Source organism: Triticum aestivum, chromosome 5D, assembly GCF_018294505.1.
Source record: "Triticum aestivum cultivar Chinese Spring chromosome 5D, IWGSC CS RefSeq v2.1, whole genome shotgun sequence".
Taxonomy (NCBI): domain Eukaryota; kingdom Viridiplantae; phylum Streptophyta; class Magnoliopsida; order Poales; family Poaceae; genus Triticum; species Triticum aestivum.
The window spans coordinates 528,501,623-528,515,206 of NC_057808.1; the positions used below are offsets into that span (position 1 = coordinate 528,501,623).

Below are 13,584 nucleotides of genomic sequence, written 5' to 3' on the forward strand. Positions count from 1 at the left end.
TCTGCTTTCCCCCTTATCCCCTTCAATAGGAATCCCCTATGCTTAGGTAGTTGGCGGATTCGACTACAGTAACCGGCAGCAACAAGGTATGATGGAAGATAAGGTTTCCGGGTGATGAGAAAATGACCATTGAAAATAAATAATGGTTTCCTATTTCGCATATGACCAGAAAATTACAATTATAAGTTGATGGTAAGGAACCATCCGATGTGATCTTTGGTAAGTACTTCATGTGTAAAGAAATATAAGACTTTTTTAGTAATATATAAGACGTTTTAGATTGCAGAGGAAATAGGTACCGCGCGGTAGGCGTGGTGCGCAATCTTTGAATCATTCAAAAAATACAGAGGAAATAGGTAACTTGGACAACTCGTTAATGTTAGCCAGTAAATGAATCGGCTAATCATTATATAAGATTGTAAAAAACCCTTTATATTCTTGAAGTTTATCCTTATCATGAATAGATCATTCCGCACCAGTCCAACGAGATCCATTCATACTGCGTCCCGTTTGAGCCACTACCATGTGGCCTAGACCGGGCTGGATTATGATCCAGTCAACTAAGAAATAGTACGGTTGAAACAACATAAACGAATGAACTAATGTATATCAGTTTATTTAATTAACATCTAGATGTTTTTTTAAGAATGTTACATCTAAGCTCCCACAAATATATAATGCAGCAACAAGAAACAAAAAAACTGGACAAAAAAATAAACCAAAAACAGAGTGAATATCAGCTTAAATGTGACATAACTATGTCACGTCTAGACGTGTCCTAAACATACCCAATGTATATAATCTAAAGAAGTCGTCATACTTATATGTACACATACCCAGAGTATGATGGAATGAACGAACCAATGATCGACACCTACTGCTACGAGTGTGCACGCATATGCATGTCAGGAACTCTGCACTAGAAGTAGAACTATTGAGATCAGTCTAGACAAACAGCTCGAGCAGAACAGGAGGCGGCGCCTGCGCCGCCTCCTCACGGTGCCGGCGCATGTGGCCGCCGAGCGCCTGTCCCGTCTCGAACCCTTGCCCGCAGATGTGGCACCGGTGCTCAGACTTCTGATCCGTAGTACTCTTGGGCTTGACGGAGAAATACTGATCGCCGGTGGTGAGGGCGAGCGCGAGGCCGTGGCGTCCGCGCAGGTGGCTGGTCCGGTGGCCGCCCAGCGCCTGGAACGACGGGAACGAGCGACCGCACGCCTTGCACACGAACTGATCCCCACCGGCTGCGGCGGCGGCGCGGCGCACCTTCTTGTTGAGGCCGGCGACGGCGCCGAGGGAGAGCGAGAGGGAGAGGGACACAGCCTGGTCCGCCGCTGCTCTCTGGTGCTTCGTCATGGACGGACGAACTGTGAATCTGTGATGGCTCGACGAACTAACCAACCGGTGAGAAGTTGGAGATTGAGGGACCGTGGCAGAAGGAACGGATGGATTGGGACGAAAGACGGAGCTGTGGAGTGTGGTGGATGCTGCCTGTTGGTGTCTGTCGGGTGCGTGCATGGTTGGTGTTTATATAGTGGAGTCAGGTGGAGGGGCAGGCAGACGAGTAGCTCAGCACGGTCGCTAGCAGCCAGGTGGTCTCACTTCACTTGTGCCCCACGTCGGGTTTTTTTTTGACGAAAAGGCCTTCATGGCTAGCTTTATTTCCTCAAATAAAAATTACATCGTCAACTAAAAAGGTAGATATAAAGTCGGGCGGTGCGTCCGACCAAACAAATGGTGGATCAACACGCCCCCGTTGCGCCCACGTCGGGGTTAACGTCGAGATCTGCTGGCGAGCGACTCGGCCGTCTCTATCGCTTCACACTGGGCTAGCGAGCTGGGACCGACGCGGTTGATTAGAATAGAATATTACTAGATTGACGTGTGCACTGCGCTGGCTTCATCCATACCGCTGCTGAGTGGAGGGCCCGCAAAACGGCACGGAAGCTAGCAGCTCACTCACGGTGTCATCGGTTACAATATTCAGGAAGGGGGAGCCCAGAAGAAGGGTCCACCAACCGGCCGGTGACGCATTCCCTTGCGCTTGCGCCCGCCTGTGTTTGTGCGCGGCGTGGATCGAGCTCTGGTTCGGGGGACACATCCACTTCACAGGTCAAGAGTCAAGAGTCAAGAGAGAAAGTCTTGCTCCCCAAGAATGAAAAGCCAGACTCTATCTGGACGAACAAAGGGTGGGTCCAACCGTAGGCATCGTTCGTACTAGTACCTGGCTTTTGTTTTTGGCCTGGAACGTGCTCAAGTTTCCCCATCAGCTGAGGTGGCCAGTAGTGCGCCACACGCTCCCTCGAACGAAACTGCTTCACGCACCACAGTTTGCTAGCCCATCCTTGCACGACAACTCATTCAAGGGTGCTAATCCATGCATCAGATATAATGAAAGGCCCAGCTGACTCATCGTGCATAGGTCGTGCAAGCGGTGTCGTGTGCGTAGCATCGCTCCTCCCTCCAATACCCCCAGAGAGCTGTCCATTCGTTCGAGTAACGTGCGAACGCATGTGCGACACTGTCTGGCATGGTGAAATTTCTTGGATACACTGTCGTTGTCGCTACATGTCCCAGTTTGTATCGTGTCACATTTTGCGGAAAACTATCACTTACAAAACATGACACCTTGCATCGAATCAAAGAATTTACAATGGTGAAAAGCACTGAACCATTTTCTGAGCTCGTTTTGACGTGGCCGATCACTCGCGGGCCGACAATGGTGACGGCTCGGCGCTAACGGCCGTTGATTCGGTTGTCGAAAGCGGCTCGGTCGGAACGAACCCCAACTCTCTCTCTCTCTTTTCTCTCAGTCTCTCTCTCTCTATCAATCGAACCCGAGCGGCATGGCGGCGGCGGGATCTGCAGAAGGGAGAGCCGGATGTATCAGCGACGAGGGGAAAGAGCAGGAAGAGCAGATGGGGTCGAATAGCAGCGTGGCATGGGGCAGCCGCGGCGACGAGGAGGATTGCTGCGGCAACGGCGTGTTCCTCTCATCTTTGGCAACACAGTCGTGCTGCCGACTGCAAATCGCACCCTACGTGAGCTACGTTCCAATCTCTAGTTGTCCCATCCCCGAATATCTATCTCTCTCCTTGTAACTAGGGTTTCACATTTGTAATGGTAGTTGTTTAAGTACTAAATATTTCTGAAATAATTGAATGTTGTTGCCATATGTTTTACCGAATTCATTCAACTACTGAATTTAGTGCTTTTGAAATAATTGAATATATTGATTTTTTTACTGAATCTGAACTAACTGGATGTTGCTGCCTCATTTTTGACTGAATGTAGTTTAATACTTAATTTTGTGTGTCTGGACCAAGGTTTTGTTTATCGAATGGGGCATTTTTACCGAGGGAGACCGGTAAACGTGGTTACCACGAAATTTTGAGCAAATTTCGAATGAATTTCGAACAAAATTTATAATTCAAATTTGAATTCAAATTCTTCCAAATAGATATAGATAGAACTTGAACTTATATTTATCCTAAAAGAGCTACTAGCTCAATGGAACGTTGTCTACGCGAGTGTTGTGAGGTGTTGCCATACTTTACTATACATTGAGCATTTGAATTCAATAAATTCAAATAATTCGATATTTTTTGCTCGAAATGACCATTACCGAAAAAGGCTTTCGCCCCGCTTTATATATAAAGCACCAATCAACAAGCACCCAGTACAAACACACGCCACGCCACCGCAACACACGCACACACCAAGGGCAGGATACAAAGGCGTTGAGCGCGGCAACGCCACCCCTAGCACTACCACCACGCAGAGATGAAGCTACATATAACGAACCATGCGGTGGCGCCTTCAAGAAGGGAATGACACCGGCGCGCCGCCACCTCCCGGTCCAAGGATCCCCAGAGCCGCATGACGGGCAATGAGAGCAGTGACGACGCCTTCAAGAATGGAACGATCTTCGCCGCCGCCGGTCCGTCCGAAGATAGAACAGGTTTTCACCTCGGCCAACACTCACCGCCACCGAACGCCACACCCCGGCAACCACGCCGCCCACACGGCCATGGTGACGGGGCAACACCAAGGCACGGGCTCTGCCCATGAGCACCAGGCTACCCACCACCAGGGCCGCCGTGTTGGGGAACGTAGTAATTTCAAAAAAATTCATACGCGCACGCAAGATCATGGTGATGCATAGCAACGAGAGGGGAGAGTGTTGTCCACGTACCCTCGTAGACCGAAAGCGGAAGCGTTATCACAACGCGGTTGATGTAGTCGTACGTCTTCACGATCCGACCGATCAAGTACCGAACACACGGCACCTCCGAGTTCAGCACACGTTCAGCCTGATGACGTCCCTCGAACTCCGATCCAGCCGAGTGTTGAGGGAGAGTTTCGTCAGCACGACGGCGTGGTGACGATGATGATGTTCTACCGACGCAGGGCTTCGGCTAAGCACCGCTACAGTATTATCGAGGTGGACTATGGTGGAGGGGGGCACCGCACATGGCTAAAAAATCAAACGATCAATTGTTGTGTCTATGGGGTGCCCCCTACCCCCGTATATAAAGGAGCAAGAGGAGGAGGCGGCACGCCAGGGAGAGGCGCGCCAAGGGAGTAGGATTCCTACTCCTAGTTGGAGTAGGTTTCCTCCTTTCCTAGTCCAACTAGGAGAAGGGGGGAAAGGGGGGAAGAGGAGAAGAAAGGGAGAGGGGGGCCGCGCCCCAAACCCCTTGTCCAATTCGGACTGGGCTTGGGAGGGGCGCGCGCCACCTCCTGGCTGCTGCCTCTCCTTCCCACTAAGGCCCATTAAGGCCCAATACTTCTTTCCCGTATTCCCGTAACTCCCCGGTACTCCGAAAAATACCCGAATCACTCGGAACCTTTCCGATGTCCGAATATAGTCGTCCAATATATCGATCTTTACGTCTCGACCATTTCGAGACTCCTCGTCATGTCCCCGATCTCATCCGCGACTCCGAACTAACTTCGGTACATCAAAACACATAAACTCATAATATAACCGTCATCGAACTTTAAGCGTGCGGACCCTACGGGTTCGAGAACTATGTAGACATGACCGAGACACGTCTCCGGTCAATAACCAATAGCGGAACCTGGATGCTCATATTGGCTCCCACATATTCTACGAAGATCTTTATCGGTCAGACCGCATAACAACATACGTTGTTCCCTTTGTCATCGGTATGTTACTTGCCCGAGATTCGATCGTCGGTATCTCAATACCTAGTTCAATCTCGTTATCGGCAAGTCTCTTTACTCGTTCCGTAATACATCATCCCACAACTAACTCATTAGTTACAATGCTTGCAAGGCTTATAGTGATGTGCATTACTGAGTGGGCCCAGAGATACCTCTCCGACAATCGAAGTGACAAATCCTAATCTCGAAATACGCCAACCCAACAAGTACCTTCGGAGACACCTGTAGAGCACCTTTATAATCACCCAGTTACGTTGTGACGTTTGGTAGCACACAAAGTGTTCCTCCGGTAAACGGGAGTTGCATAATCTCATAGTCATAGGAATATGTATAAGTCCTGAAGAAAGCAATAGCAACATACTAAACGATCAAGTGCTAAGCTAACGGAATGGGTCAAATCAATCACATCATTCTCCTGCTGATGTTATCCCGTTAATCAAATGACAACTCATGTCTATGGTTAGGAAACATAACCATCTTTAATTAACGAGCTAGTCAAGTAGAGGCATACTAGTGACACTCTGTTTGTCTATGTATTCACACATGTATTATGTTTCCGGTTAATACAATTCTAGCATGAATAATAAATATTTATCATGATATAAAGAAATAAATAATAACTTTATTATTGCCTCTAGGGCATATTTCCTTCAGTCTCCCACTTGCACTAGAGTCAATAATCTAGTTCACATCACCATGTGATTTAATACCAATAGTTCACATCACCATGCGATTTAATACCAATAGTTCACATCACCATGTGATTAACACCCATAGTTCACATCGTCATGTGACCAACACCCAAAGGGTTTACTAGAGTCAATAATCTAGTTCACATCGCTATGTGATTAACACCCAAAGAGTACTAAGGTGTGATCATGTTTTGCTTGTGAGAGAAGTTTAGTCAACGGGTCTGCCACATTCAGATCCGTATGTATTTTGCAAATTTCTATGTCAACAATGCTCTGCACGGAGCTACTCTAGCTAATTGCTCCCACTTTCAATATGTATCCAGATTGAGACTCAGAGTCATCTGAATCAGTGTCTAAATTTGCATCGACGTAACCCTTTACGACGAACCTTTTTGTCACCTCCATAATCGAGAAACATATCCTTATTCCACTAAGGATAATTTTGACCGCTGTCCAGTGATCTACTCCTAGATCACTATTGTACTCCCTTGCCAAAATCAGTGTAGGGTATACAATAGATCTGGTACACAGCATGGCATACTTTATAGAACCTATGGCTGAGGCATAGGGAATGACTTTCATTCTCTTTCTATCTTCTGTCGTGGTCGGGCTTTGAGTCTTACTCAATTTCACACCTTGTACACAGGCAAGAACTCTTTCTTTGACTGTTCCATTTTGAACTACTTCAAAATCTTGTTAAGGTATGTACTCATTGAAAAACTTATCAAGCGTCTTGATCTATCTCTATAGATCTTGATGCTCAATATGTAAGCAGCTTCACCGAGGTCTTTCTTTGAAAAACTCCTTTCAAACACTCCTTTATGCTTTGCAGAATAATTCTACATTATTTACGATCAACAATATGTCATTCACATATACTTATCAGAAATGGTGTAGTGCTCCCACTCACTTTCTTGTAAATACAGGCTTCACCGCAAGTCTGTATAAAACTATATCCTTTGATCAACTTATCAAAGCGTATATTCCAACTCTGAGATGCTTGCACCAGTTCATAGATGGATCGTTGGAGCTTGCATATTTTGTTAGCACCTTTAGGATTGACAAAACCTTCTGGTTGCATCATATACAACTCTTCTTTAATAAATCTATTAAGGAATGCAGTTTTGTTTATCCATTTGCCAGATTTCATAAAATGTGGCAATTGCTAACATGATTCGGACAAACTTAAGCATAGATACGAGTGAGAAACTCTCATCGTAGTCAACATCTTGAACTTGTCGAAAACCTTTTGCGACAATTCTAGCTTTGTGATAGTAACACTACTATCAGCGTCCGTCTTCCTCTTGAAGATCCATTTAATCTCAATGGCTCGCCGATCATTGGGCAAGTCAATTAAAGTCCATACTTTGTTCTTATACATGGATCTCATCTCAGATTTCATGGCCTCAAGCCATTTCGCGGAATCTGGGCTCATCATCGCTTCCTCATAGTTCGTAGGTTTATCATGGTCTAGTAACATGACTTCCAGTACATGATTACCGTACCACTCTGGTGCGGATCGTGCTCTGGTTGATCTACGAAGTTCTGTAGTAACTTGATCCGAAGTTTTATGATCATCATCATTAACTTCCTCACAAATTGGTGTACGCATCACTGGAACTGATTTCTGTGATGAACTATTCTCCAATTCGGGAGAAGGTACAATTACCTCATCAAGTTTTACTTTCCTCCCACTCACTTCTTTCGAGAGAAACTCTTTCTCCAGAAAGGATCCATTCTTAGCAACGAATGTCTTGCCTTCAGATCTGTAATAGAAGGTGTACCCAATAGTCTCCTTTGGGTATCCTATGAAGACATATTTCTCCGATTTAGGTTTGAGCTTATTAGGATAAAACTTTTTCATATAAGCATCACAACCCCAAATTTTAAGTAACGACAACTTTGGTTTCTTGCCAAACCACAGTTCATATTGTGTCGTCTCAACGGACTTAGACGGTGCCCTTTTTAACGTGGATGCAGCTGTCTTTAATGCATAACCCCAAAACGATAGTGGTAAATCAGTAAGAGACATCATAGATTGCACCATATCTAATAAAGTACGGTTACGATGTTCGGACACACCATTACACTGTGGTGTTCCAGGTGGCGTGAGCAGTGAAACTATTTCACATTGTTTTAACTGAAGACCAAACTCGTAACTCAAATACTCTTCTCCACGATCAGATCGTAGAAACTTTATTTTCTTGTTACGATGATTTTCCACTTCACTCTGAAATTATATGAACTTTTCAAATGTTTCAGACTTCTGTTTCATTAAGTAGATATACCCATATCTGCTCAAATCATCTGTGGAGGTCAGAAAATAATGATATCCGCTACGAGCCTCAATATTCATCGAACCACATACATCAGTATGTATGATTTCCAACAAATCTGTTGCTTGCTCCATTGTTCCGGAGAACGGCGTTTTAGTCATCTTGCCCAAGAGGCATGGTTCGCAAGCATCAAGTGATTCATAATCAAGTGATTCTAAAATCCCATCAGCATGGAGTTTCTTCATGCGCTTTACACAAATATGACCTAAACGGTAGTGCCACAAATAAGTTGCACTATCATTATTAACTTTGCATCTTTTGGCTTCAATATTATGAATATGTGTATCACTACGATCGAGATCCAACAAACCATTTTCATTGGGTGTATGACCATAGAAGGTTTTATTCATGTAAATAGAACAACAATTATTCTGTAACTTAAATGAATAACCGTATTGCAATAAACATGATCAAATCATATTCATGCTCAATGCAAACACCAAATAACACTTATTTAGGTTCAACACTAATCCCGAAAGTGTAGGGAGCGTGCGATGATGATCATATCAATCTTGGAACCACTTCCAACACACATCGTCACTTCACCCTTAACTAGTCTATGTTCATTCTGCAACTCCCGTTTCGAGTTACTATCCTTAGCAACTGAACTAGTATCAAATACTGAGGGGTTGCTATAAACACTAGTAAAGTACACATCAATAACATGTATATCAAATATACCTATGTTCACTTTGCCATCCTTCTTATCCGCCAATTACTTGGGGTAGTTTCGCTTGCAGTGACCAGTCCCTTTGCAGTAAAAGCACTCAGTTTCAGGCTTAGGTCTATACTTGGGCTTTTTTACTTGAGCAGCAACTTGCTTGCCGTTCTTCTTGAAGTTCCCCTTTCTTCCCTTTGTCCCTTTACTTGAAACTAGCGATTTTTGTTTACCATCAACACTTGATGCTTTTCTTGATTTCTACCTTGGTCGATTTCAGCATCACGAAGAGCTTGGGAATCGTTTCCGTTATCCCTTGCATATTATAGTTCATCACGAAGTTCTACTAACTTGGTGATGGTGACTAGAGAATTCTGTCAATCACTATTTTATCTGGAAGATTAACTCCCACTTGATTCAAGTGATTGTAGTAACCAGATAATCTGAGCACATGCTCACTGCTTGAGCTATTCTCCTCCATCTTTTAGCTATAGAACTTGTTGGAGACTTCATATTTCTCAACTCGGGTATTTGCTTGAAATATTAATTTCAACTCCTGGAACATCTCATATGGTCCATGACGTTCAAAACGTCTTTGAAGTCCCGATTCTAAGCCGTTTAAGAATGGTGCACTAAACTATCAAGTAGTCATCATATTGAGCTAGCAAAATATTCATAACATCTGTATCTGCTCCTGCAATAGGTTTGTCACCTAGCGGTGCATCAAGGACATAATTCTTCTGTGCAGCAATGAGGATAAACCTCAGATCACGGATCCAATCCGCATCATTGCTACTAACATCTTTCAACTTAGTTTTCTCTAGGAACATATCAAAAATAAAACATGGGGGCTAAACGCGAGCTATTGATCTACAACATAGATATGCTAATACTACCAGGACTAAGTTCATGATAAATTTAAGTTCAATTAATCATATTACTTAAGAACTCCCACTTAGATAGACATCCCTCTAATCCTCTAAGTGATCACGTGATCCATATCAACTAAACCATGTCCGATCATCACGTGAGATGGAGTAGTTTCAATGGTGAACATCACTGTGTTGATCATATCTACTATATGATTCACGCTTGACCTTTCGGTCTCAGTGTTCCGAGGCCATATCTGGTATATGCTAGGCTCGTCAAGTTTAACCTGAGTATTCCGCGTGTGCAACTGTTTTGCACCCGTTGTATTTGAACGTAGAGCCTATCACCCCCGATCATCACGTGGTGTCTCAGCACGAAGAACTTTCGCAACGGTGCATACTCAGGGAGAACACTTGTACCTTGATAATTAGTGAAAGATCATCTTATAAAACTACCGTCGAACTAAGCAAAATAAGATGTATAAAAGATAAACATCACATGCAATCAAAATATGTGACATGATATGGCCATCATCATCTTGTGCCTTTGATCTCCATCTTCAAAGCATCGTCATGATTTCCATCGTCACCGGCATGACACCATGATCTCCATCATCTTGATTTATATCAATGTGTCGTCACATGGTCGTCTCGCCAACTATTGCTCTTGCAACTATTGCTATCGCAAAGCGATAAAGTAAAGCAATTATTTGGCGCTTGCATCTTATGTAGATAAAGAGACAACCATAAGGCTTCTGACAGTTGCCGATAACTTCAACAAAACATGATCATCTTATAGAACAACTTATATCTCATCACGTCTTGACCATATCACATCACAACATGCCCTGCAAAAACAAGTTAGACGTCCTCTACTTTGTTGTTGCAAGTTTTACGTGGCTGCTACGGGCTGAGCAAGAACCGTTCTTACCTACGCATCAAAACCACAATGATAGTTCGTCAAGTTAGTGTTGTTTTAACCGTCACAAGGACCGGGCGTAGCCACACTCGGTTCAACTAAAGTTGGAGAAACTGACACCCGCTAGTCACCTGTGTGCAAAGCACGGCGGTAAAACCAGTCTCGCGTAAGCGTACACATAATATCGGTCCGGCCGCTTCATCCAACAATACCGCCGAACCAAAGTATGACATGCTGGTAAGCAGTATGACTTGTATCGCCCACAACTCACTTGTGTTCTACTCGTGCATATAACATCAACGCATAAAACCTGGCTCGGATGCCACTGTTGGGGAACGTAGTAATTTCAAAAAAATTCCTACGCACACGCAAGTTCATGGTGATGCATAGCAACGAGAGGGGAGAGTGTTGTCCACGTACCCTCGTAGACCGAAAGCGGAAGCGTTAGCACAACGTGGTTGATGTAGTCGTACGTCTTCACGATCCGACCGATCAAGTACCGAATGCACGGCACCTCCGAGTTCAGCACACGTATAGCCTGATGACGTCCCTCGAACTCCGATCCAGCCGAGTGTTGAGGGAGAGTTTCGTCAGCACGACGGCGTGGTGACGATGATGATGTTCTGCCGACGCAGGGCTTCGGCTAAGCACCGCTACAGTATTATCGAGGTGGACTATGGTGGATGGGGGCACCGCACACGGCTAAAAGATCAAACGATCAATTGTTGTGTCTATGGGGTGCCCCCCTACCCCCGTATATAAAGGAGGAAGGGGAGGAGGCGGCCGGCCAGGGAGAGGCGCGCCAAGGGAGTAGGATTCCTACTCCTAGTTGGAGTAGGTTTCCTCCTTTCCTAGTCCAACTAGGAGAAGGGGGGAAAGGGGGGAAGAGGAGAAGGAAGGGAGAGGGGGGCCGCGCCCCAAACCCCTTGTCCAATTCGGACTGGGCTTGGGAGGGGCGCGCGCCACCTCCTGGCTGCTGCCTCTCCTTCCCACTAAGGCCCATTAAGGCCCAATACTTCTTTCCCGTATTCCCGTAACTCCCCGGTACTCCGAAAAATACCCGAATCACTCGGAACCTTTCCGATGTCCGAATATAGTCGTCCAATATATCGATCTTTACGTCTCGACCATTTCGAGACTCCTCGTCATGTCCCCGATCTCATCCGCGACTCCGAACTAACTTCGGTACATCAAAACACATAAACTCATAATATAACCGTCATCGAACTTTAAGCGTGCGGACCCTACGGGTTCGAGAACTATGTAGACATGACCGAGACACGTCTCCGGTCAATAACCAATAGCGGAACCTGGATGCTCATATTGGCTCCCACATATTCTACGAAGATCTTTATCGGTCAGACCGCATAACAACATACGTTGTTCCCTTTGTCATCGGTATGTTACTTGCCCGAGATTCGATCGTCGGTATCTCAATACCTAGTTCAATCTCGTTACCGGCAAGTCTCTTTACTCGTTCCGTAATACATCATCCCGCAACTAACTCATTAGTTACAATGCTTGCAAGGCTTATAGAGATGTGCATTACTGAGTGGGCCCAGAGATACCTCTCCGACAATCGGAGTGACAAATCCTAATCTCAAAATACGCCAATCCAACAAGTACCTTCAGAGACACCTGTAGAGCACCTTTATAATCACCCAGTTACGTTGTGACGTTTGATAGCACACAAAGTGTTCCTCCGGTAAACGGGAGTTGCATAATCTCATAGTCATAGGAACATGTATAAGTCATGAAGAAAGAAAAAGCAACATACTAAACAATCAAGTGCTAAGCTAACGGAATGGGTCAAGTCAATCACATCATTCTCCTAATGACGTGATCCCGTTAATCAAATGACAACTCATGTCTATGGTTAGGAAACATAACCATCTTTAATTAACGAGCTAGTCAAGTAGAGGCATACTAGTGACACTCTGTTTGTCTATGTATTCACACATGTATTATGTTTCCGGTTAATACAATTCTAGCATTAATAATAAACATTTATCATGATATAAGGAAATAAATAATAACTTTATTATTGCCTCTAGGGCATATTTTCTTCACGCCGCCCCAGCATCTAAGACCTCGACACCACCTCACCCGAGACCCGTCGCACCCCAACGAAAGAGACGAGCGGAAAGGTCCCACCTTTCGCACCCCTGGGCGACCCCAGCGTCAAGACCCAATAGGTCGGCCAAAACTGGCATCCACCGACCCGTCCTGCGGCCCCGAGCGCGAGACGAGCTCGGTCCTGCAGCATCGAGAGGGGGACGAGGTCAGTCCTGCTGCACCGTGCGCGAGACGAGCTCGGTCCTGCTGCATCAGGCGCGGGACGAGCTCGGTCCTGCAGCACCAGGGCGCGAGACGAACGGTGGACCGCCGCCGGGAGAGGACCAGCCCATTGATGGGAGTATCGCCCGGGCGACGAGGAGATGGGGTGAAGGTCAAGACGGCCCGACCGCAGACGAGCCGACGCCGGAGAAGCCGGCCGCTGCCACGGACAGATCCGTCGAGCTACAGTGGAGCCGCCACAACACTGGGAGGCCACCACCGAGACCTCCCCACGCTGCCGCCCACGGCCGGAGCAGCGGCCACGCCCGGCCGCTGCCCAACCCGCGTCGCCTGCCGGAGAACTCGCATCAGATCCGGCCGGCACGCCCCCACCTCCACCAGCTCCAGCCCACCTCCGACCCCGACCGAGAGGAGAAGGAGGCCGAGCCATAGCCCGAAGAGAAGGGGTCCACCGGAACCCGCCCACTGCAGCCCATGGTTGGATCTGGACCACCGCCTCCACCACGGGCACGTAGCCGTCGCGCCGCCGCCGTCGCCCACCACTTCGCCGCCGTCGCCCACAACGCCGCTGCCGGGAGCCACCGCCGAGCCCCACGCACGCCCGGCGCCGCCGCCAGGAAAG

The 13,584-nt window shown here is 46.5% G+C and overlaps 1 protein-coding gene across 1 annotated transcript; it reads right to left on the bottom strand.

Annotated features, from left to right (window-relative positions):
* Positions 1–624: 624 nt before the first annotated feature.
* Positions 625–1,488, bottom strand: LOC123125993 (zinc finger protein ZAT7-like). The gene has a single exon (XM_044546421.1). It carries the CDS (start codon positions 1,354–1,356, stop codon positions 946–948), a length of 411 nt encoding a protein of 136 aa, XP_044402356.1. The 5' UTR covers positions 1,357–1,488; the 3' UTR covers positions 625–945.
* Positions 1,489–13,584: the final 12,096 nt, after the last annotated feature.

What these genes read in the sequence shown, in the direction of transcription:
- LOC123125993 (XM_044546421.1), bottom strand. Translation starts at nt 1,356, where the DNA reads ATGACGAAGCACCAGAGAGCAGCGGCGGACCAGGCTGTGTCCCTCTCC.